The sequence below is a fragment of the Hippoglossus stenolepis genome, chromosome 8, assembly GCF_022539355.2.
Source record: "Hippoglossus stenolepis isolate QCI-W04-F060 chromosome 8, HSTE1.2, whole genome shotgun sequence".
Taxonomy (NCBI): Eukaryota; Metazoa; Chordata; class Actinopteri; order Pleuronectiformes; family Pleuronectidae; genus Hippoglossus; species Hippoglossus stenolepis.
The window spans coordinates 1,375,854-1,402,631 of record NC_061490.1 but is presented as its reverse complement, the minus strand read 5'-3'; the positions used below and the strand labels follow the sequence as shown (position 1 = coordinate 1,402,631).

The window sequence follows — 26,778 nt, the reverse complement described above, 5'->3', positions numbered from 1 at the left end:
TTCATGAGAATTTTGTCAATTGGATTATGCTAATGTAGAGTCGGCCGAATGTGCAAGAGGCCCAACAGTTAACCGATTCATATAAATATTTTCATCAACAGAGCCATTTAGTTCTGCCTAATTATCGTTTCTGTTATGCCCTGGGCCAGGCATGTAGATACAGGAAGACAAACATTTGGTTTGGAAAATAAGGGAAAAGCTTTAAAGGTTTATATGTTTTCAGTTGTAGTGACGGTGCTTAACAGTACATGGGAGGAATGAATAATGCCATTGGTCCTGTGGTTAGGAGAATATATTGCTGTATATTTTCATATTTTATGGTCGAAACTCCCCTGTCTGCAATATTTTAAGTTCTTTCTTACTTTGTTGAGTAATAACCTTACCGTGTATGTTTTTCCTGCAAAGCTTCTGTTTCTGAGCGTCACTGTGGCCACAGAAAGGTACTGGTAACACTGCAGGATGGCTCCCCCAGCTCTGCTGAAACCCAAGCTATCGCACTGCTCTTTCTCTCCTGTTTTCTCTTGGTTACTGCATCCCTCTGCTTCTTCACCACAAAACCACCATCCCTCTACTTTTCACCTTCACTATAAAATCTATTCTAACACTCTATATTCTGTCTTTTTTTAACATTTGTGCAAATTGCTCTTGGTCTCATCATCAACATCGCAAAATTTCCAAACCCTTCTCTGTGATTCTTTTCATGTCCCTAAATTAATATTTTAAAAGGTATTAAATCAACTTGTCAAGTCATTGCACTATGAAATGAAAAGGCATTGAATGTTTTTCTTACAGATGACGAACACTCAATAAATTTGTGGGCTTTTTTTCTGCTCATGTTTGGCAGAATTCTTCACTCCCTCAGAACCTCAGCATGTCCACTCATCCTTTAATAAATAATTTCTATAATTGTATTAAATCATGTGTTTTGAATGTGTGAATACATGTGTTAGCTCATGCAATGAAGCTTGCATTTGTTAAGTAAACATACAGGTTCCTCAGTGGTTTAACAGACTTGGGAGGGATATATTTGAATCAACATATACATAGTTTTGTGTTAAACATGACTTAGCTCCTGAGAGGATAGCCCTTCAGAGGTTCATAAATTCACTCAGGATTTGTAGCACTGCTCAGGCAGGGTGAGTAGTAAAAATGTTTTCTTATGGATTCTTAGCTACTTTAACTCTACACGTTCAAGGCATAGTTTGTGGCAAAAACTAACATGTCAGGACCTCCTCTTATTTACGAGCACATGCAATGACATGGATCAGTGGTACTGAGCTTAGATTTTCAGAGAATGCAGATCAGAATTTTTCTTTTTTTACTTTGACACTAAGTTAATGTGTCCTGCTAACTCAGTTGGCACTGGCAGTTTACCTATCTGAAATTTATAATCTCTGATACAGCAGTCCTGCAATAAATCCTCCCTGAATGTTGTATTTTAATTGAAATTGTTCTAGAGAGTTTCAAGCAGTTTGTGATGCTGTTCAATAGTACAACGTTACTCAGACTGGATTTTTCTTTCTTTTTACATCGGAAGGAGTTATGTACAGTGTACCCTGTGTGTACACTGTATGTACCCAATGCTGACTTGATGACTTTAAATTGAATGATGCCATTTCATAGTGACATTACCATGATGTCATTTATACCATATGATGACAAATTATAAGTTAATCTAAATCAACTGTACATCATGTCTGGAATCTTATTTGTTGCAAAAGTTCCTGCATAACTACACAGTTTATTACTACCGGATTATATTCCATTTGAAGACATGATGATGACTATCATATGATCATTATTTACATTGCATACCATTTAGCTGACGCTTTTATCCAAAGCGGCTTTCAATTAGTGCATTCAACTATCAATTATTTTTCAAGCTATATAAGCATTAGGTTGTGTCTTTAGGATGCAGAGATGCATTTCTTCACTGTGCATGATGTCATTTTCTGACTTCTGAGATTGACTCTCTTGCCCAATTATTTGGAGATATCTTGGAAAAGGTTTGGTGAAAATCTGTCCATGTTGAGCTGTTTTTACACACACACGCACACGTGAAAACTTTCCTCTTCTCCTACTGGACTACATTTGTTTTATCCAGGTGTATCCAATAAACTGGCAGCTGAATGTACTGTACATTCCAGTGAATATATACTAATATAATCTAGCCACTGTGCCCTCCTCTGTAAATGCATGTCTCTCGTGAAATAAGTTATGAACATCTTTTGATATCATTATGAAGTATTTTTTAACATGTTTCTCATGTGTGATTACTTGTTCGTAGGTTACGTGCAGAGTCTGATCAGGCGAGTGGTGAACAACGTCAATATTGTGGTGAACAACCTGATCCTTAAGTATGTGGAAGATGACATTGTGCTGTCAGTCAACATTACCTCAGCAGAGTGCTACACCGTGGACGATATGTGGGAGAGGGCTTTCATGGACATCACTGGTGAGAAATGGCTGCTTACATTCCTTGGTAGTGGGATTAACTAGTAAATCCACTAAGACAAGAACCTATATACTACAGTAAGTGTTCAGTTTTGTTAGTTCAAACTAAGGTCAAACAGACATCTCAGGATGGAACATTAACATGATGATAAAATATATGAAGTAAAATAAATAATTAAATGCTCCAATTACTCTGTGCTGTTTATCAAGTGTCTGATTATCAACAATACAGAATGCTTCTGTGGTTGCTTGCATTGAGCATTTCAACAAATAGTGCCACCCACCCGCTCAATAGTGTTTTTTTTTTACTGAAGTTAAAAAGAACACCACAGTGTAAGATAATCTGCCAGAAGAACTTGTAGGAGTGTCTGTAGGAGTGTGTATGCGTGTGTGTTTGTGTGTTTGTGTGTCTGTGTGTGTCTGCTCATCGCTCTTCACACACAAACTGACAATCATATTTATATGTTTATTTATTAATCGATGGTGTCAAATCATGAATGGTTCTAGTCACTTGAACCCTGTGTGCTTCTCGTGTTGTGTGTGGCAGGTGAACTGTGTGCAGACAAAATGTTGGACTGTTTTTCAATATATTTAAAAACATAAATAAACTTCAAGTACTGGACAAATTCTAATAACCTCTGATTAGTATTGGTGTTCATTGTTAAAGTGCAAAGTGAGTGCAGGCCAGCGATGTAGTAGAGAGGCAGGACACTCTGACATAACACTCCAGCACTGTAAAAAGATACAGTGACAACAATGTGTGTCTGCCCCAATCCTGAAACCGTGACTGCAATAATGGTGGAAACCCTGTACATTTCTCACACACACACACACACACACACACACACACACACACACACACACACACACACACACACACACACACACACACACACACACACACACACACACACTTTATGAGAGTATTGGAGATGCACAGTCCTAACTTTCAGAGCCTGCTCTCTTTTAGTGCATATAATTACATTTGTTTGTGTTTAATGATATTGTAAGATGTTGTATGTTGACATGTTTAGTTAGTGTCAAGCACAATGGGTCAGCCTCTTATGTTCAATACAAAATGATACATTTTCTCCTCTCTTTTCTCTCTATTTAGCTCCAGAGCTGGTCCTAAGGAAAGTGATCAACTTTGCAGACTGTACTGTCTGCTTGGACAAGCGGAATGCTAGCGGCAAGATTGAGTTTTACCAGGACCCACTGCTGTACAAATGCTCTTTCAGAACACGCCTTCATTTTACCTATGACAACATCAATTCCAAGATCCCATCTGTCATCAAAGTGAGCAGCTTACATTTTTTTAAATAACTTGATGAGCGACCAAGAAATAGTTATTTCTTATAGGTTCATTTGCTGTAACTTTGCTATCATCCAAATATGCCATACATGCAAGGGATGGAAAAGATTTAAAATGTGTCATAGCAGCTTAGAGTTGTCAAAGGAATATATGACTTACTGCTCTTCTCAAATCTTTGCAAATTTCTCTTTATAATTTCAGTCCATTGTTCTAAGAAGTGACATTCTGGATATATAAGGAAAACAGCTATTTGTTTTTCCAAGATTTTACTTTGTATACCAAAAAAACAGTTTTTGTTTTAGACTTTTAAGTGCTTTTTATAGAGATGTAAAAAAAATTACCAACACTGTATTCTCTTGCTAGCTTGTGCAATTTCGTCAATATTTGTTCCAAAAAACATGTTCAAGTACAATACACAACCAATATTGAGAATCAGTTCCACAATGTCCTACTAATTGCAACAGTTTTATTCAGAATAAACACGCTTCTCTCGTTACAGAATCATCACAGGCAGTCACAGTCATTTTCCTGCTCTGTGACAGTGGAACAGTGATATATATTTGTTGAAAATCAGATATGATCTGTTATATATCTGTTTCTTGGCCATCCTTAGTTGTTCCTTAATGTGGTAGAGATTTCTTTATGTTGTCAGATCTTAACTATTTGTGATGCAAAAGTAGCTTGCTGCTGCATATTTAGTGGTTAGGCCTGTGGCCCATTTTAAAGATATAATTTAACAATTCAAAATTCAAAATGTAATAACTTGCTTTCTCTTCCCTGTGCTTTCTCAGATCCAGACCATGGTGGAGAGCCTGAAATTGTCCATTACTGATCAGCAGCTACCTATGTTTATCCGCATTTTACAGCTGATCATTGCCCTCTACTATGGAGAAATCGGAGGACACAAGGAAAGCGAGGGAGAAGAGGGCAGTGGTCATGTCAGGGAGGCTGGAGGAATTTTACCTGGTGAGTGAGGTCTGTTAGGGAAGGTCTGATAGGTGACTGTTGACCCATAGACACATAGTTTTGTTTTGTTTTTGATCAATTGATAAACAAAATTATTATTAACGTTTTAAAAATACCTGAGCTGAATTTCTTCAGAGCTGCTTTTTGTAGAATTTTTTTCACTCAATGACGTGCAGTGGCTAAAACTTGCATTTCTAAGTATAGTTAGTAAGATATATTTGGCTGTATTGCTAATATATATTTTATATGTTTTGTCTTTATATTTTTATATGTTCACTTACTAAATGGTTCATGAGGTAGTCCTTCTTTTTGTTATCGCTGAGGTTCCTCCTTTGTGCTGAAACTAATCTGCTTGTAGCTCTGAACATGTTTATCCATGTACAAAGCAAGGGCAAGGACAGCAAAATAAATCAATAATTTTGCTATAGGCATCATTTTAATTTATCAAAATGAATTAAAACATTTTATATTAAGGTCTCTGGGTGAAAAGATGGTGAATTTGTGTAATAATATCTCCTACAGCAGTCTTATCTCTCAGACAAAGCTCTGAAGTGAGCCATTCCACCATCTGCAAAGCTTTGACATTTTTCTAGACAGCTCATGATGCTCTGCATGTTGCCTTGTTGTGTTCAGGGGCTATGTCTGTCCATATGCTGCTGTTGTTCCTAAATGGGACATTAAACATCACTTTGACCATGGTGTGCGCTCCTCCTGCTTTTTCCACAAACAAAAGCCAGAGCGTGTAACTCAACACAGACGGTTGTCGTCAGGTCTGAACCTCTCCATGTGGACAAAGGCAGGAGAGAGGAGGATGAAGGGAAGAAATAGGATGAATCAAACACAGGCCCATCTCTGTCTTTTTGACTGGAGCACCATACGAAATCCCACTCCACATTTCCAGGAGCTCAGCGAAATACATACATGGAGTTACCTTCTCTCAGGCATACTATGCAAAGCCATCTGAAGCATTTGTAAGCATCAAGTACAAGCTAAAGACACACACCCCCACACACACACACATATATAAAGCGCTTTGAGTGGTCATCAAGACTAGGAAAGCGCTATATAAATACAAACCATTTACCATTTACATATACATAGACCACATTGTCTCCTTTTAAACCTGCAGCCAACACCTTTGGAAAAAACCCCACTTTTTTCTTCATCTCACCGTCCCCCGATTGTTCATCCTCATCAACCAGATAGAACAGGATCAAATCCCAAGTCCTGCTGGGCTAAATCAGCCTCTGTAGAACCAGGAGCAAATTACAGTGGTGGGCAGAGGGGAAGCAAGCAGCCCAACACAAAACAGCCCATTTGTTCACTCCCTCTAACTTGCTCCCTGTTGGCCTGGAACTTAAACTGCAAGTTATTGGCGCAGCTTCCAGTTCAGTGTCCCATGCCAGATGTAAGAGTGAGTGTCATGCTACTGCTATGTGGAGTCTCAGAGAATGAATTAATATCCCATCACAAAAATATAGCATGGGGACCTGCTCTTGGAACCTGAGCATCTAGTTATGCTGGAAGTAATCGTCAGAGTCAAGAAGTTGAAGGGGGGCACTTCTGTGTGTATGTTTGTTGGGATGGGGTTTGGGAGCCTTTTGGGCTTGTTCACAAACATATGGTTTTTCAGTTTATTCATGTCAGATTTAAGAAATAAAGGTGCAGTTTTTTGGACAATAGTGGGAGAATTACAGCTTAAATGATTTATTTGTAATATGAAAATACAGTATCTCATGTCTTTTTTAACTAGTAAAGAAAGCCTTTTACCACAGATTGGTTCTGAGTGCTACAACATTTATGTATGTTGATGCTCACAGTAACTGACTTGGCTTACATGACCATTATTTATTTTTAGTTGGTTGTAGTGTCTAGTAAACAATCATTGTCAAACAATTAGTAGAACATGATTCTGGCTCCACTTCTTCAAGACTGCATTTGTTGTTGTGTTTGTTTCTTTTTCACTCTTACTTCGACCTGGCCTTTGTGCATGCGTGCGTATGCATATACACATGTGTTTGTTTGTGTGGATATGTGGACAAAAGATTGAGGATGGATTTAGTCTGAATCCACTCTGCACTGTTTTAATAAGCTCTGACCTTCATTTGAAAGCTGGTCTTTCTAGAACATTTCAAAGTGAATATTAATTTTTGCCCCTATGTGAAGGGGTTTTCTTTTTGCCAATTAACAAAGCGGAAAAAGCCCTGTAATGCGTTTATGTTTCCATGATTCACTGTGGCTGCATGTTCTTGTTTGAATCTCTCTCTTTTAGGTAGGAGCCAATGACTCCTTAAAGGGATAGTTCACTGAAAAATTAAAATGCACTCATCATCTACTCACCACTATGCCGATGAAGGGGTGGGTGTAGTGTTTGAGTCTACAAAACACTTCTGGAGTTTAAGGGGTAACATTTGTTGCAGCAGAATCCAATACAATTGAAGTCAATGTCATACACTTCAGACTTAATAAAACACATAACAGAAAACTTGCATCCATACTGCTCGTTTGGTGTCATCCAAGTGTCCGCAAGCGCCAACATTCAAATTTGATTCGAAAAGGCGTCATTTACACCGTGTTTTTATTCCTAAATGTCCTCTGATATCCTCCTACGAGGTGTGTTCACAGACCCTCGGACACACCATCTTGGTGCTACGTCTGCTAACTTAGCAACTTCCAGTTGACTTTTAGGCTTAAAACATGGTTTAAATGACCTTGTTTCAAGTTGAATATGAATGTCAGGGCTTGTGGACACTTGGGTGAAACCACACGAGCAGTATGGAGGCATGTTGTGTTGTTTCTGTTGTTTTATTACGTCTGAAGTGTATGTCGCCATTGAATTCAATTGTATCGGATTCGGCTGTAACAACGTTTTCCCCTTAAACTCCAGAAGTGTTTTGTGGACTCCAACACTTCACCACCCCTCCATCGGCATAGTGGGGATAGATGATGAGTGAATTTAAATTTTTAGGTGAACTATCCTTTAATGAAAAGCACTAATAAGTGACTGAGTAGGACAGTGGCGGACAGACCATCAGGAGAACTACGACTGTTCACGAGTGTCTTTTTTTTTTGCCATGAACAGTCAACTTGAGCAGTGATGATATGACAAACAGGAATGAGTTGACAGACCACTTGCATCAATCGCAACTCTTACTTTAGCTTTAAATAATGGCTACCTCACTGAACTGTTGTGGCTTGCAGGCATGTGTGTTTCCACACCGTTGCTGCTGCAGCGCTGCTGCCAGCCATGTCTTTCAACATTTAGTTTGCTATGGTCTGCCTTGGATGATGGCCATCAATAATAACAATCATCCATTGTTGATGAGCAGTTGGAAAAATGAAGCGTTTTTAACAGAAAGCAGTCGCATGGCTTTTGTTTACCCTCCTTTAGAGATTGAGAGAGTGAGCACACTGTAAAACTGCTGCCCTTCACCCAGTGATTTATCAACTTATTGACATTATTATAACCTACAATAGGTTTGTGTTATGACAATGTAGCATACATTAGCCTATATTTTCTCCTGTAATATGCATTTGCTATCTTGTTTTAAAAAAAAGATAATTTACAATATTTATTTTGTGTCTGTAGATAAGTCACAAATGCTTATATTATCTCATCTGAATAACTGAATAATCTTCCAAGATGAACATAGTGACCAACATTATAGCAACTCTGCTACTTGTTAGATCATCAAATAGGGTAAGCCTACAAAATTAGTGGGCTGAGGGTTTGCGTGAGGATGACCAGGGATGGAGTTGCATTCCCAGCCTGAATTATTGTTTCAGTCTGCCCGGGGTATGAGAAACTTGTGTGTCACTAACCAAAGCAACCTTTCAGTCACGAAAAGATGGCTAGTATTCCTACTGTCTGATATTCAATGAAGTCACTGAAATTTCAGCAGTTGAAAACACAGATGACTAACATTCTTAAATGGAGCAGCTGGTCACGACATCGAAAGCTGTTCAGTTTCAACAAGTATGTGAAGAATTATGAACGGAGGAGTGTGGCTGCTGAAGTGTGCCAGGGTGTGTGTATGTGACCATGTGTATGAATGCTGGGAGTAGTTGTTTGTCCAGCGGTGTAGGTAGATGTTTAGTGCTCTGTAAAGTGATGGATTTTGTAGAATAGCTCACCCTCTCTGTCTTTAGAAGGTCATACAATGGAATTGACCATCAGACAGTTATCAGCTAAGGAATGTCCTCTTAATGAACCTCAAGTGGCCCCCTTATGCTCTCCCAGGCAGACTTTATAGGGCCTCTTCTCTTTATAATCTCACTTATCATCTCTTCTTCTTCCCTCTCACTATTTAGTATTGGTGTGAAGATATGTACGCCCTTGAATTCAGACCCCTATTGACATGTTTTGCAGAGTTGTTTTGTCTCCTGCGTCACATTTTAGTTTGTACTTTTGTACTTTAGTAAGATGCCCTGAATATCTATTAAACTGTGAGAATGTACATGTACTGTATACACACGACTAAACATACACTCAGCACGTGCATTAGATGACAAGAAGAACTGAATACCTGATCACTGAGCTGTGGCTCAGTGATCAGGTATTCAGTTCACCTCTCCCTCTCCCTCTATAAACATGGAGGGACATCTACTGGCCTGCGAGGGCACTGCCTTTCTCAATCCTCCCTTCTTACTATCTCTGTCCCTTAGCTCTTCACTAACTTGCACCTTCACTCCCTTGCAAGCTTAGACATACACCACTGCCTGCAGACTTTGGACTCATGGAAACCAACTTTGCCCTTACATATCCTATTACATAGTGCTTTGAGCTCTGTGCATGGACACACTGATGTGGCTCGTTGTCCCCGAAAAAACAATGCAGTGAAACTCTGATTGCTCTCATGGTCAATTAGAAACCAGTTTTGGTTGTATGTTACACCTGTAGGGTGATAGAGCTTTACTCCGGAGCAGCATATATTTTGACCAGCCCACATCACTCTCTGGGAATTTTTCAGGACTTCTTTGGATTAATACTTCAAAGTCCCCTTAAGCCGGTCTGTTTTGATCACTTGATTGGTAATTGTGCTTTTATTTTGATTGCCCTGCATTTCAAACATAGGCTTCATCAGGCAGTGATGTGAAGCGAAAGAGCTTAACTTGTTGAACTGACATCTCAAAGGCTTCGTGGAGTGAAAACAAAAAGGAAAAAAGAGAAAGGACAGACACATAGGACAGGGATGTTGGAGGGGGTTGACTAATAAACTTTAACACAGGATTTCAAACTGCCAATTCACAAAGTGAAAGATTGAATTAAAATATGTCATAATTTTCACCGCCTTAGCCTCTGGGATTCCTAAGATGTGACCTCACGGACAATATTGTTTTCACACAGAGGACGTGAGGCCACGAGGAATGGGATTGCACATACTTGTGTATTGACATCAGCTTCCTCTCTCCCTGTGTGTATGGAAACAGACACGATGGGATGAGTTCAGAGGAAGGGATCAGGGACTGGGGCGGTGCGTGGAGGTTTTGGGGAACCTGTGAACCCCCAGATTGTTTGCTAAGAAACAGGAGAAAGAAAATAGAATAGAAAGGCTTCTACAAACTTCTGCTTTTCCTTTGTTGTGGACACCACTACAGTGCCAGTCCACTGACTAACATCCTATTGGTCATCCACATACTTACTTCCTTACATTTGCTTATGTTTTCAGATGCTGTCATAATTGTCCCACTGATGGCATTAAACTCCTTTTTCTTTAGTCCTTGTTTTCCTAATGTCCCATTTTGTGCATATTTATACAAACTTACCCTCTTCACCTGATGGTGAGGCCCTTGCCTTACAGAAGCCAGAGCTTCATTCAACCCCTTGCACTCTGTCTAGGCGTAGACAGTGAGACCAATCACCCCACCTCCTTCATCTTAGTTTGTCTAGTCCCACAGTCACCTGCACCCTCAGCCAAGCTCAATTTGTGCTGATGACCATAGTAACTCAGCCTCTCTTTTGGACATTATTTCAGTCTGTTGGTTCTGTATAAATATATGACCCTCGTTGAAAGCGTTTGTGGATGTGGTGTTGCTGTGTCCAGCTCAAACAGCCCTGACCACAATGATCCACTGGGCCCAGTCAAGGCTCACCTCTGTCAGGAGGCTGGCTGACAGGCTGTTCCCTCTGGCCTCAACTGGAATGGGCTTCCCCTCGCTCTCTCCGTAGAGTTCATGCAGCACAAAAATACTCATGCACACCTGCATTCTGGAGCATTGGCAGCAACTACTGTGGAACTGCCTTGGTTAGGCTGTTTTTGTGCATTCAGTTGACAGCTGAAACAACTTGCTTGTATTAAACTCCCCTGAAGGCATGGACAAATTCATCTAGTGTGCTGCATTGGGCAAAGACTTCAATTATCAACGATTTTGTCTGTGTTTGACCAGTTTGTTCTCAGAATTGATTTACATGTATCTGTTGGAGTTAAATACTATTGAATGGGACTTGAGTGGTCTTTTATCTGAACCCTGATTTGAATGTAATATAAATTTGGCAACTCTATGTAACACGTTTCTTTCTTAGACAAGATAATGGCCCTATGTTTTTGTCTGATTCTTATTTAGGGTACTTATACACATTTTTATTAAATCTACATTTTGTGCTTTTAGTGATGAAAGTGTGACTTGCAACTTTTTAAATATTTATTTTAAGAATCTCAAAAGGACTTTATTGAGGTAAAAACAGACCTACATGCACTAACCCTGACTCATTAACTGCCTACATTTGCATTACAACTAATTATGACTTCTCTCCTCTTCAGCGATGGATGTGGATGTTGAAAGCCCAGAGACCACCACAGACCTTTACATGCAGTCTGGGTGTCCTGAAGATGGAGACGAAGGCTGGGTGTCCTGGGCGTGGTCATTTGTCCCAGCCATTGTAAGCATAGAGGAGGAAAGTGAGGAAGATCTCTACCAGCAGAGAGAGGCTGGAAGCATCCCCAACAGCCCCCAGCAAAACGCATACAAAGATCCCATTGTTTCCATAGGCTTCTACTGCACCAAAGCTTCGGTCACCTTTAAGGTAAATCAGCTACAGTTTTATATAAAGTTTTTCCACATGTAGACTTTGTTTTTTTTAGAACAAGGTAGGCTTTATGTCAAATATAAGTAAATTGCTCAGTATTCTGCATCGTGCTGCATAATGATGTGGTATGAATGTTATTGAGAAATGCTCTCGAAATAATAAAATGTATTTCAGTTAAACATACATTATATACTGTTGCAAAGAATCCACACATTTTCACATCCAAACAAACATAAAAGTATGGGTAGATGGTGAAGACGAGAAGGTCAATGTCTTTAATGTGTTCTTTACACAAATGTGGCTTTAATGCTAAATATATTCTGCAGATAATGATATATAATGATGATTTACAATTTCCTTAATTTAAGATATCATTTTGATATTTTTTAGTTTACGTTGATATATTACGATTTATTTACTCATACTGCCCACCCCTACTTATATTTTGTGGTTATTTTAAGTTTGAGTCTTTAAGACATCTTGATCATTGAAGTTTCAGTCCCCTTTGTCTCTGTCTTAGGGACATGGGTAGTTTAACCACTAACTGGCGTCTTGGGTCACGTTAATGTCTTAAACATTATACATGGTAAGATGACTATTCAGAAATGGATCCCAAACTTTAATCCTGCCGGCTCACATTTAGAATGGTTGGAATTCATCTGTGTTTCCCCTCAGGTTCAGGCACCTCAGATCACATTACTAACTGTGTGTGTGTGTGTGTGTGTGTGTGTGTGTGTGTGTGTGTGTGTGTGTGTGTGTGTGTGTGTGTGTGTGTGTGTGTGTGTGTGTGTGTGTGTGTGTGTGTGTGTGTGTGTGTGTGTGTGTGTGCTAAGGGGAGGTATGTCTCATGACAAACAGACCTTGGTACTTTTCTAATAATGTTTAAACTGTTCCTGTATTGTTTGAGTTCTTTTAATCAATTAATTGCCTCTCATCTGGAGTAATTGCAGACAGCTGAAAGGATGGTTTTTTAAACGTTCTTGCCGCTTTCCTACAAGGAAGTGTTTAGTTTGAGGGAATTTCATGTCTTTGAACAGCCACTGCCTGAACCTGAGTTTGACATGCACGTGAAATCAGAGAGGTATTTTTAGATTGCTGACGCATTACTCCTTAGATCTGTTTGATCAGAGAAATTGGCAGTACACTGTTATGACTTTTACACACATAATGCATAGTTTTGCACTAACCATTTTCCCCCCTTTTTTTTCATTTTTGCAAACCTGCCAAATTCTCATTCAATGCCAGACTTCATACCATATTTTATTTTATGAAACATTGAGTTTTTAATTTGGTATTTTCATTGATTTCCACAATCGCAAATTTCTAGTCTTTCTTTTTTTTATTACTTTTCTTCCATGTTACATTTCTCAGTAATTGATAGAAAGACAAACTATTCACATCCAACATTATAACATTTTCAAGATGCTTCATAAAGAATCATTTCATTTATGTTGGACTCTCACAGCCTTTAAATGGGTGGAAAAATAATTAGGGAGAGGAAGCAGTAGCAGCAGCCCTGTATATTACTGACCATATTAAGCATTTGTGTCGGTGTGCCAATGCTATACTGCTGCTCTGTCCTGTCTGCTGTGTTGTTTTAGGCCCAAAATGCCCTGCCAATCTAGTTTGGGCAATGCCGAGGTGACCAGATTGTTATGGGATAAACATTGAGGATGTATGTCTCTATCTGATTGGTTTTAATTCTGTGTCAGTGCCACTGTGCACTAACGCTTTGGCTGCTCCCAGGAACATTGTGGTTGGGGTGGGGTGGCTCCTGCACGTGAGTAAACCATCAGAATTGAAAGAGGGGAAGGGAGCTAGGGTGAGAGAGTCTGCTCCATCACTAGGGATAATAAGGCACAGCTGCCTGTAGCTCTGCACCTGCTTCCTGTGTTCAAGTTGAATGGGTTTGTGCCTGCACAGTTCTACACGCACGTTTGTAGACTGGCCAACCTCAAAATCATCACAGCTATGTACCCTTCTTACTCTAGCCAGCTAAATTTAACCAAGCACTCTCTCTCTCTCTTCATCTACCTCCACACTATCTCTACACTCGATGAACAATTCCTCTTCTTTTATCAAGTTGTATGAATTGTCAATGACCAGTCCCTTGTACATTATCATTTTTCCACTTGATGTTTTGAGTGCTTCAGACATTTTTTGATTGCCATCCTCAATGAAGCCAGAGAGGGCCTCCCCTTAAAATCACAGAGGAGCGACTGTCATGTGGTTTGATGAATGTCTTTGGCCTGAATCCAAACTTGGAAGAGAAAACAACCAAAAAGTCCCAAGGCTCCAGTCCAGTTTCTGATCTAAGAAATGTCATCTGTACTTGTTTGGCTGTTATTGTTTCTGGTTTTAAGCATTATTTTTTGGGGGCCTCATTGTCCCTCACATCCAAAGAGTTACATAGCCTTTGTTTATTTTTCAAATCATGCATCTGTTTCAGCAGGGAATTGTGGGTACTCACGCACACACACAATGGGTTTTTCCAGTTTTAAGTGTTGCTTCGTTGTGACATCTGTATTGTTGCTGCTGATCTATTTTGAGCTGACACAATTTCCTCTTTACTCATTTAGTGCTATACATTTTTTTTTAGCTTTGATCTGGTTTAATGTTTGTTTTAATCACCTAATCTGCTTTTTGAATCCTGTTTGGTTTCAAAGCCTTTTCATCCAGGGCAAGCTTAGACCTTTTACTTCATATTTGTTTTCTATTTGAGTTGATCTCTAATCAGTCTGAGGAATATTAAATGGCTGTGGTCTGTCTTCCTTCTGTCTCAGCTGACAGAGACTCATTCAGAGAGCAGCTACTACAGTCCACAGAAGGTCAAATCCAGAGAGGTCCTGTGCCTGGAGCAACAGGGAATCACTATTGAGGTAATTATTTCCCTGTCTGCTTTTAATTGTACGACTGATAGTGATTTATGGATTTTTATCTTTTACTATTTTATTTATATTGCAACTTTTAATTAGTCATTTGTCTATATTGCATATAATAAACAGTGATTTGCTAAATAAAGATGGACAGCTTTTTGTTTCAGTAAATAACCAACAGCCTCATGTAAGATGTTAGAAACTCGCACCTGGTCCAATAACCAAGCTAAAGGCGAATGTAAAAGTTTACATATACATTAGTTCATTTTGACCATCTTTAAGAGTAGAAACCATATTGATGAAGTTGATGAAACTTATTTTTGTAAAAAAACAACAAAAGGCCACAACCAACCAACACATTTTTGAAAAGCATTCTTGTTGCCCATCGTTAGAACAGACAAACCAAGTTCGCTGTCCTTTCTGTTTTTCCATCAATATTAATATTCTCCCTCCTTATTTACTTTTAGACAGGGGTTCCCTCCCTCAAGTACATTTATAAAGCCCATCCAGGTCACTAATCTGGGGCCTGTTGTGAACATCGAGCCCAAGTCTGATCATTTCCGCATTTCCCCCTCAGTGTAGAAAATATTTTAAACCTTTTTCTCTGATTACCTGGTTGGAGTAGTAAAGGGGTTTTCTGCTCCTAAGCGTTCTACCAGATGTGAGAAATCTGAGAGATTTCCAATTCCAATTTCTATAATTTATGCTTCTTCTTGAAGAGAGGGAAAGCAATCTGAACTGGGACCAAAAGTGAGAGCATTGAAAGGCAAAGGGATGGCTAGGAAAAGTAAGCCTTGTAATTATTTTGTGGTGAAACGTAAAGGTTTATTGGCGGGCTCTCCTTTGAGCTGTCTGCTGGGTAAAGCAAAAGGCATGGTGAGTTAGGGACAACCCCACCTTGATGGTTACAGGGCCTGCTGGACTGCTACCACACACACATGCATACACCACTATCGAGGGAACGTGGGAGCTGTCTGACCCCTGCTCTTTTTATTCCAATGAAATGAACCCCCGACCAAGGTCATGGTGGAAAACCTTGTTTGTGATAAATAAATAATTTTGCCATAAAATGTTTGTTTTATTGTGATTTAAAAAGGTAATTCTGTGAAATTGATTTGATTGGGGAACTGCAATGTTACTAATCACATCCTGTGTGTTCTCTTTGGAGAAGAAATAGTTTTGAAGCTCCATCTGTTCAGTTCTGAAGTACCTCATACTGTCACATCCTCATTCAAATAGATTTACCTTCCATATAAAGTTATTCATATTTGTTTTATTTGATTGATACATTTTCTGTTTAAATTTTTTACCAGTCAAAGTTTTTCCTTCGGTCTTTATTCCAGGTTCTGATGATGGGGGAGCCCTTCTTTGATTGTCAGATTGGCATTGTTGGCTGCCGTGCCCTTTGCTTGAAAAGCATCATGGGAGTACGAGATTTTGAGGAAAACATGAACCGAAGTGAAGAGGTAAAAACAATCTGAAAAATAAAACATTAGTATGAAAATTCAAAGAAAATTTTAAATATAAGTATAGACTTACACCTAAACGGTGTCTCCTGCTGCATATAAGAGCTTTCAGAAGGAATTATGATGATAATGTGATTTGATTTGAAATTCATCATATTTAATAATTTTGCCACATATAATACTGTGTTAACATCAATTTCGTTGACATCAGTGTATTTAATCCATTGTGTTAACTGCGTATCAAAGGTTGTTATTATTAACCAATATTGATATCAAATAGATTTGGGAAGATTTTGTATGTAGAATGAGCTGGTTTGTGTTTTTGCAACATCTGAAATAATTTGTATTTTATTTTCTGAGCATCCTCTTCTTTATTCTTCTCCTCATTCTCCTCTTTGTCCTGCTTCCCTTCAGGAGACAGTATTCTTCAGCTGTGGGGACAGCCTAAGCAGTAAAGGAATGACTTACCTGACCAACTCCCTGTTTGACTACCGCAGCCCAGAGAACAACGGAGTCAGGGCTGAGTTCATACTAGAGACTGCTAATCACAAGGTTACAAAATGAACTCCTTAACACTATTGCTACCGTCCCCCAGCTGTACAGAAGAATGTTGTTTTAGTATTTATTTTGGAATCTTTGGTGGTTGAAGATGCTGTTTTTGCTCAGATTGAAATGTTTAGTGCATACAGTGTAAATCGAGTCAGACCAGACATGAAAGATTCAGAGCAGCTCCACAGCTTCATCAGAAACAGTTTTCTTGTAGTAACTCCAGCCAATATTACAGGTTGTCTGTGACATCACAAATTCAATTCAGTTATGGTGAGAGAACTTACCACAAAACATTTGAAAGACACCCACAGACTAAATCATATGGCAAAAATTGGATGGATGGAAAGATTAGTAGGAAACCAGTTTTCAGACTCATCAGCTGACTCTATAGAGCTGTAATCTTGGATCTTTGTGCTGAACAGAGTCCAGTATTCAATCCAACAGAACCAAACAATCCCTGTTCGAACACAAGTACTCACCACTCTTGGTTAATTATCCGACCTTTAAATTTCACCCCTTTTTTTCATTTCAGGCACTGTCCTCTCTGTCGTACTCACTCTCACTCACTGCATTAACCGCATCAGCAACACATTACCATTTTCTTTTATCAGTGATATCACTGCTGTGGCCACCAAACAATCGTCTTTCTTCATCTCCACCTCACTAACTAACACTTCGAAGTCGATGTCACAAAGTTGCGCTTCTTCTCATCAATTGATGACATAATTCACCATAGAAACCCATTGGTCAGCAAGAGAACTGATTATTTATGAGGAGCTTTGCATTGACCATTTATGGAGTGTGATTTATAAAGGGAACATAGATATTGTGAATTTCTCAGTGGTCAAGTAAATATTCATGATGCAACAACATTTTAAGACATACTTTTCCCTGTTATCATCTATATAAAGGCTCACCAAAAAGAGATTAAAGATTCTTCCTAACACACATCCCTATTGATACGGTAAGCAAGTGGAAGTGACCTGCTAAAACGAGCACAGTTATTTCTTTGAGTTTAATCTGAAAAATAACAGCAGTGTAATGTTTAGCAATATCTAGTGGTTTTAAATGAAAACAATATTTTTTTTAACTCTAACGCCTAACCCTTACCACTATTTAAATTTAAATTTTAAAGTCATTCCAATTTAAATCCCTACCACTTGATTATTTCTGTCAGTCAACCAGCTGCTGGCTGCAGTAAAGGATTGCTATCTGAAGAGTAGTGTTAAAGCCATTATTCCTGATAACTCAGCTCACTTCATCAGTCTCACAGCTCTCATGTTGACTCTGCTAAGAAACGCTCATGACCCTCAATGAAGCAATTGTTTGGACATCCATCCATCCATCCATCCATCTATTCATAGTTGATAGTAGAGGGGTCAAAGGTTTAGTAGTACTTCATTAGTGGTTTTGAAACAAGCTGTTGGCTTTGATCCAAAAGCATGCCAGAGCCATTAGATATCCCTTAATAAATATTACTCATTAACCCGCTTCTCTGATAAGGCTCCATTGAAATGTCTGTTTAGAGATCTAGTTGGTAAGTCTGGGGTGGAGGTGTTAACTGACTGTGTGTCATTCAATCCCTCTTGTTCTTTTCCTTCCTTGTTCACTAATTCTCACTGTGTGCCATTGGTTTTGTTGTGCAGTAGAAAAATACTTTCAATTATTGCTCTTGACCTGCAGACAAATAAATGATGAATTATAACATTACACACCCATTTAGGTCAAAAATAAGATAATGCAGAATGCAGGTCAAATGTAAACACTAAAGAATAATAATATAATAAAAAGACATAAGCTTTGTGATAGTGCCCATTTATAAAGTTCTTCAAGAGCAACAACTTTGCAACTGGATAATAAAAACAATTTCTGATGGAATAACAAGAAAATAAAACTAATACTGTATTGCCAGTAAAAGAGGGTAGTAAATAAATTTCGGTTAAATCAGGATAACCTCTCTTATAAGAATATATTTCAATAAGATATTTAAGTTCTCAGGCATCACACTACCGTATTTGTGACAAAAACATTGAGATATAAAGCAAAGAGAGAGGCCAAGAAGAGCGTTGTTAAAAAACTTAAACTAAAAGTTTTCAATTAAAAACTGTACATTCTTCATTAAATTAGTGGTTTTAAAAGCTGCACCCTGCTGTCCTATTAAATATTTCCATAACATTCCACAATTTTAGTTTGAAAGTATCAGAATTGATTTCTTATGAAAAAGTCCCATCTTTAGTAGATACTAAAACCTGATAATAGGATATTAAGATACATATTTTCAGTGGCATGCATGCAGGCACCAGCTCAATAAGGGAAATGTTCAATAATTTTAGAAATAACTTATCACACAATGATGAACAGACTTAATATTTAGTTATTACTTTCCCATCCAGGGTAAAGTTTTGAAAAGATGGTAAATTATACTAACTTGAACATTTTCAATTTTGTAAAATATAAAAAATGTTATATCCAACTCAGTAGATCAACCACATCATAACATTTTCAAATAGCTGATTAGACCCCCTTTGCCATATCCACTATGACCCCCAGTCCCTGCCACCCTTGAAGGCTATCAGCTTGTTTGCTACCTTACTGCTGAATGTTTACCTAACTCTGCCTTTGTTTGACAGGAGACCTACACGGAGATAGCGGGCATGCAGCGCTTCGGTGCTTTTTATATGGATTATCTCTACACAATGGAGAACAGCAGTGGCAAAGGTATTGTCTGATTCATTCCTTCTTACAGAGCTTGTTTGCTCACCTAACCACCTTACCTTTTCTTTATATCCATCTTGTTCTCCTGTTGTCTGACTTGTTCTCTCTTTTTTGCTCTGTCTACCTATTCTCTCTCTCGCGCGCTCTCTATTATTTCTCTCACTCTTCTCTTCTCTCCTCTGTTAAACAAGCCCCCTGGAGACTTGAAGAAAGAGCTTGTCTTGTTTGAGTCACAGCCACCTGGTCCTTGACCCTTCCTGTCCTCACACTCACCCCAAACTTACCTGGAGGGCAACTGTCAGAAGTGTTTAGTCTGTGCTGACACGTATTTGAGTTTCTTTCTCCCCGCTGCTTGTTGAAACACTGTTTCTCCCTGTCTCTTTTACCTGTAAGCTCTTAAGAAAGTGAATAGGCTCCTTTTGCCTAATTAGGTGTCACTCTCCCCGGTAGAAACCTTAAGACGGCAGGATTTCTCATTCCAAGCAGCAGCACTCAAGAATGTTTATTCAAGACTTAAAGATCTGAAGTTCCCATTAAGAGATAAAACATTCTCTCTGCAGTTTGAAATGTTAGATTTGGCCCACCAATGTCTCCGTGCTTTAGTGTGGTTGAGCATGTCATGCTGCTACTCTTAATGGGACCCTGTATTGTGTCTAATTGCAAAAGTGTAACAGGATAGATGTTTCATGGATGTTATGCAAATATGGAGTTAGATACCCATGCTTCCCAAGGTGTATATCACCAGGTAGTGATGATTAAGTAACCTTTCAAAATAATACAAAAAAAGGAAGAAATGTTTGAACCAATTCAATAACATGAACAGAAATTTTGATTTATTAGTCTAGTCACCTGTGTTGTTTCACCTGCCTTCATCTTTCTTTCATTTTGCTTCTCACTGCCTTTCCCCTTTCTGACTAGGCTATTGTTTCCTCCTGCTTTCAGCTATAGATAATAATCTAAATTAAAAACAACATCGATACTTTCATACTGAGATGTCAATGTCATTTCTGACAGCAGGATAAGTGTCAGCCTCTTCTCCTGTGGTTACCCTTGACAATTGGAATGCTTGTCTTGTGTCAGTGTTTCTCTTCTTCTAGGATGTGCACCAGATACCATGAAAACTAAAGAAATGATTCTCCATTGCCAAAAAACAAACCTAAATCTGAGGCAATTGGAATACTAACTGACACCTGATCACTCTTACCATTGACTTCATATTAGGGTAAAAGTGCAGATAACTTCACTAAACTTAGGATGTTAATTGCCTCAGTTTTAGATCATTTCAGCCTCTTTCCATCATCCCACTGATCATTCTAACTGCAGCCATATGGTTGATATTAGGCCTAATCCACTACAGCCAAATCTCACTGAAGAAGGGAAGGGGAAGTGGCATTGCCCATTGCCCTTTATAAATCTCCATATTTCAGGGGGGAGTTCCACCCCGTCCTCCAGCTCTTTCAGCTTAAAACATTAAATTCATAGTATTGACTCTCATAGTTGTAATACTGTTTAGTGCAGTTGTGGAATGTAATGGAAATAAAGCAAGTTTTGACCCTTTGTCCTCTTCCTCTCTCACTGCCATTCATCCACCCCCTTCTTTTATTTGTAATTTCTCCTTTTTATTGCTGGGGAGCTAAGTCTTTTAAGTGGACCCCTGGAACAGGGGCCTGCGATGAATGAAAGGACAGCTGTGAGAGAGAAGCGGACATTTGGAATATTCATCATTCTAGTGGTTCACAGCAATGTGATCTGCTCCCTGCTGCTGCATTACACCGCTTACAAATAGTGGTTTAATGAAGCAGCATTATAAAAATGTATTTTTGACACACAGATGATACTATGCTATACTTGTACTGAAAATGTTATATAACAACTCATAGCTCTGTGCATGAAGTACAATAGTTGATATGTCTACTGTACTTTCTTACTTTTAAATTTTACTAGAGATTGACAGAAGAATCTTCAAGTTTTTAACAGCTTACTGTATATTATATATATTTTAGATATTTAAATATATCTTACAATGTTTGTGTTCATAGGCACCCAGGACTTCACAGTTGTGAATATGGAGGAGGTAGTGCCCATTGTTCAAGAAACATCCATCAAGAGGATGGTGGTTGGACCTCTGGATGTCAGGCTGCACAGCAGTGCTGTCCACCGCATCCTCAAGATGGTCACCTGTTCCATGGACCACGAGTATGAACCCTATCATAAACCGCAGCAAGGTCAGACATCTCATTCTAACATCCGCTCTATCTGTTTTAGTGGGCTGACTTTACAGCTAATAGTCAGGTAGAAACTAGTAGTACACTGTAACTAACAGTTCCTTACACTTAACTAACACACTCTTGAATGCTGTCGCTTAACTTTGCTCGTCTTTTCTGCTCTATTCTTTTGTCTTTTACTTTATTCTATTCTACAGCATTCTTTTCGGACCATAATCAGAAACTGCAACCGTCTGCACTTTACAGTATTCTCATCACATTGTTATTTCCTTGCACAACTCATCTTTCAACACACAGCTGTACATGAAAGTAGTGGCCTTTTGGACCACATGAGGGAGGTTAAGCCAAACACCTTTGTTAGTGATCGTGTCTGCAGAGCTATTGGTGAGCTCATTCCTGAGATGTTGTGAAAGAACATGGAATGTGCGTCTGTGTGTAATATCTGTAGCAATAACTCTCATTTTTGCGAAACGATAACATCCGTAGGTTTCGGTTGTTTCAGCATCTGTGATAGATAATAGATGATGGGATAATTATGAAAGAGCTTTTGACTAAAACTGGGTAGGTCACTTTGTTCTTTTATGATTCTATATGTGTCTGTGCTCTCTTGCATTCTGGAAAAAGGTCAGTATAGTTAGACTGGGGGGGGGGAGCAACTGCGAAATTGAAAGTACAAAAAAAAGATGAAAGCAAAGTAGCTAGGAGTGATAAAATAGCACATGCCTTATGTATTCTGCTGAATGATCCTCTCCTCAAATTTGATGCATTTTGAGTACAATAATATTTTAATTAGATTTGCAGAACTTTTCAGTTCAAACGAAAACATCAGCCTCATAAATCATTAAAACAATGTGATATCAATGTATTTTTGAAATGAGAAGTAGAAATTTGGCACCTTTACTAGCAGAGTTTGCACCCATATCAATGAGCTGCTCTGAACTCGATGTCTTGAGGACAGTGTTGGTGTGCTTGTCAGGAGGTCAAAACATGACTTTCTTTTTACTCATCTTATCCCGTCCTTCTCTGCTCCTTTTCCTACCTGCCATGAGCTAAGGAAGATTTACTTTCCTTCCAAAGACTCACTGTAAGTGGAAGCCAATTTGGCTGGTGTCAATTAGATGGTGTTTTTGGGTGGAACAAAGACGTTGAGAGTCAGATCTGTGAAGTGGAACAGTAAAGTACAGGGCATGTTTAGACGGCAAAATTTAGTTTATGCAAGCCTTCAAACACATTATATTTATGTGCTTTTCATAGGGTGTGTTCTTATGTATGTAACCATGCCCATGTGAACCATGTGATCTGCATGTTTGTTGCAATTTGAATGTTGACTGTAGACATTGACTGGAGCCCTGGCATATGATTAGATTGGACATGGCATTGCCAGATGAACCTGATGCTGGCTGTGGCAATAGGCCAAATATCAAAACAGCTTTGGGTTCATGTTCTCAGCCCACCTTCGAGCTGGGAATGTAGCCCAAAAGAACATTTGCTGAACTGAATCAAGACTTGTCCTGGGACCTGAGCCATGGCCGTTCAGTAACTTAGGGCTCAGGCTTTGGTCCACCTCAGCCCCTGGACATGGTTTAGTGGTTTAATGCTTTGGCCACTCCTTACTTTGGTTAGCACTGACCTTACTAGCCTCTATTCCATGTTGATTTGGTTCACTTCATTTTCTGCCTTTCCGGATGTTTCTGGTTATTGATTGAATGAGTGGTTTTATGAGAGGGACAGAAAACAAAGCTACTGGGAAACAGGCACTGTAATGAATCTCTTGGAGATGTTAGTACTTTTATAGTGCTAGTTTATTTAATTTGTGTATAAGGTGGTGGTTTTTGTTGGCAAAGACCTTTTTATTGTTTTATTGCTGCAGGCATAGAGGAGAGAAGAAACTGGTGTGCTTTACAACTAACCTCTTTCTCTGTCAAACAATCTTTGGTTTTCAAATCTAAGTGCCTTTTACCTTTCTCACTCCCTCACTTCATTTCAAATTATACACCACAGGGCGCATACTTGTGGTTAGATTCACTTGTTTAAAACAAAGGAAAACCACTTGTTTTTGTAGTCTTGTGAGGATTCTTACACTCTACCCTCTCCTATAACTTTGCAATATTTTAAGATTTTTGTTCCAAAGCTAACATTTTTCTTTTTCTTCTGTCATAATCACAGAAGTGAATGAGGAGACCCATGGTCCAGCTAAATCAGAGGATATATCAAGCTTGGAGGAATTCATCCCAACGAGACTCACTTGTCTTACTCTGCTCCAAGTCTCAGTCACTGTCTCCATGGCAGAGTTCAACCTCCTTCAGTCACTAATGCCTGTAATCATGGGACACAAAGTAATGCACACAGAAATACTTCCTCAAATTAATAATAATATGTATTTAAGACCTATGTCGATATTTTGGCTTTAGACTACAAGAAGAGAATCATGTTTGACATGTAGTCCCATTTTTAATCCATTGTCGCCTTTTTTATATTTTGAATCACCCAGGCAGCACCAGGACCAGTCTATGTGCCAGTTTTTCAGCCAGTGCGTCCTCTACCTTCTGTGCATTTTGAGGTAGAGAGGGTGAATGTTGAACACTCAGTGCCCATGTACGCTCCAGAGTTGGTCAGCACTGTCAGCAGCCTCAGCCAGCCTTCTGACAACCTGCTACATCACTGCTATGCACACCTCTACCTCAAGGTGAGCAGGACAATATTAAACTCTACACTGATTCATAATGAGAAAACCTTCCTTTTCAAATCCCAGCTCTCTTTCATTAGTCATACAGCAAATAATACACAATGATTCCTGAGCATTTTGTTATTCTTTTATTCAACATTATCAGTGTGGTTTCAAGTGAATAATTTCTACATTAGAGTTCATGTGCTACATCTGCACCTGACTTTTTCTAACAGCTCAGTTAGATCTGTTTATCTTCAACTCAATTGTCAGTTGCTGTGATAAGAAGGTAATCAGATGATTATTTTTATTATATTTTTATTATTTTATTTGTTCAAACCTGTACATCTTGCATTTATTTTATATGTACTTATTTTGTTGTCTTACTGAAAAGTTCTTTGATGTTTGAGTCAGTTGAGAAACTATACTGGGTATTCGATCATGTGCATGTAAATCTTTTTCTGCTCCAGCACACCTATGTCCCTCCTTTGTTGTTTTAACTAGTACATTTTTTTTTTCCTGTTTTGTTAATTAATTTTTTTTTTACATTTGTCTCTTTATCTGTCAAATGCTCTTCCACCAGTTTGCACTGTTTGGTTTTCATGTAATGTACAGGGTTTTTTTTGTTTTCTACACTTGCTAGGGAAAACAAAGCATTTTCTGCAGCAATTACAACTTCTAATCCCTCCAAAAACCCAGGAAGGACCCAGCTATAGCCCAAATCCAGAGGTCAACCGCATGGCCACAGTCTTCAGTGTAACCTTACATACCCCTAATGACCCTTTTAACGACCTTGATGACCCTTTTTTACATGGTCATAAAAATCTCACCACTGAGCTTCCTGATGAGAACCAGTCCATCTCTGTTCTATTTCATGGTTTTCACCTCAGAAAATGGATAGGATACTTCAGGCTTGTGGTGTTCAGCTGTGCCTTAACCATGTTCCTGTGTGGATCACATAGTTTTGACTTTGGTAGTGTGAAGTTCGGATGATAATATTAATTGTCAATAGACCGTTTCTTAGATATAATGTTAAAACAAGTTAAGTGTATTCTTAAGTACTGTTTTGCACTTGGTACTGCTCAGTTCATGACAAAGCACATAATATATATGATATTTTATTATTATCAGCATTGTCCCATTAATTGTTCACATAAACACATTTGATTAATCCTATAATCATTGCAAGTAAAGCTGAAAGTAGATACTGGTTATGGTATCTACAGTAAAGGCACTTCTCTAACCCACTTTTCCTTTCAAATGTACTTATAGATAAATATGCATTAAAGACATTATAACCTTTGTCATAGAATAAATATGTATATATAGAGCAAAGTCAGCTAATCCGCTTTTAGGAAGCCTGGATAACAGATATGGAGTAATTTGGGGTTTGTTAAGTTGTTTGCTGGATGTCATGCTGGTAGTCCTTATCACAGGGTCACTGCAGGGTTAACAGTCGGTTTGTCAGTGGCCAGGGATCATTCTGACCAATCACCCAATCAGCAGCTCTTTCTGCCAAAGCACTAATTCTACCTCTGGATTTTGGAAGTGGGACCATGACAGGGTGAAGGCCTTTCCGGCCATAATTCACCCAATTTAGAAAGTGATTTTAAAAAGCTACACGCTGAATCTGTGTTTTATTGATATTGGTTGTCAGAGTTAAGGTGTCTGTCTTGTGGGTAGCACTTAGCAATTGTTTTACTTTCCCATGCTTGTTGACAAGAACACAGTCAGGCTGTATGTTATACAAGGAGGCCACTTGAATAAATAGACCTATCACAGTTGAACACTGTCTATTTTAATAACTAAAATGTATAATATGTACTCGTATATTATTACATCTATTGGCCATGTGTCCAGTTATAAATGAATATGCATCTGGGTCTGTAAGAGCACAGATTTAAGCTGCAACTGCTCAGGTGAAGACAGGGTCAAATAGGTTTAGTTGTGATTGAAATGAGAGAAGAGAATTGTTGGTGTTGCGCTTCTGTTTTCTTTGCAGAGGTATAATATATATCTATTTAATTGACATACAATATACTATGCTGAATTTTCATGTATATCCCCACTATCTTCTACTTCCAGGTGTTTGGGTTTCAGGCGGGCTTGACATGCCAGGACAGTACAGGGGCTTCCCTGCCACTTATACCCATTATCCCTTCCTTCAGCACTGCATTCTATGCAAAGCAGATTCAGATGCCTGCATACTGGTAAGTTTGTAGCTCTTGTACTATGGATGGGAATTTGAGTGGGCATCGAGGCACGTAGAGTCTGCTTTATGGACTAAAATGATTAGATGGGAACTATCAGTAACTGAAATTGAGTTGTATTGTACATATAGGGGGAAAAACAATAACATGTGAAAGGAAAACAACAATAATATATAAGCAGCTATTTGCACTGGCATCAACAGACTGGCAAAAGATCTGCAACATCTTGCTGCTCACATAAAAGCTCTCCCAAATATAGAATCTGCTCTGTCCCTTCCTGTAGTTGACTGTCACTCCAGTCTGTTGTTGAGTT

General features: G+C 38.8%; 1 protein-coding gene across 1 annotated transcript in view; it reads left to right on the top strand.

Moving 5' to 3' along the window:
* Positions 1 to 26,778, top strand: part of LOC118113661 (vacuolar protein sorting-associated protein 13B-like) — a 311,783-nt gene that overhangs the window by 28,687 nt on the left and 256,318 nt on the right. The window contains exons 5-16 of the mRNA XM_035163589.2: positions 2,288 to 2,455; positions 3,569 to 3,750; positions 4,558 to 4,732; positions 11,494 to 11,756; positions 14,543 to 14,638; positions 15,979 to 16,101; positions 16,516 to 16,653; positions 19,281 to 19,368; positions 21,405 to 21,590; positions 23,757 to 23,926; positions 24,082 to 24,276; positions 26,341 to 26,465. Of these exons, the coding sequence (XP_035019480.2) occupies positions 2,288 to 2,455; positions 3,569 to 3,750; positions 4,558 to 4,732; positions 11,494 to 11,756; positions 14,543 to 14,638; positions 15,979 to 16,101; positions 16,516 to 16,653; positions 19,281 to 19,368; positions 21,405 to 21,590; positions 23,757 to 23,926; positions 24,082 to 24,276; positions 26,341 to 26,465 (1,909 nt within the window). The remainder of the gene's footprint in view (positions 1 to 2,287; positions 2,456 to 3,568; positions 3,751 to 4,557; positions 4,733 to 11,493; positions 11,757 to 14,542; positions 14,639 to 15,978; positions 16,102 to 16,515; positions 16,654 to 19,280; positions 19,369 to 21,404; positions 21,591 to 23,756; positions 23,927 to 24,081; positions 24,277 to 26,340; positions 26,466 to 26,778) is intronic.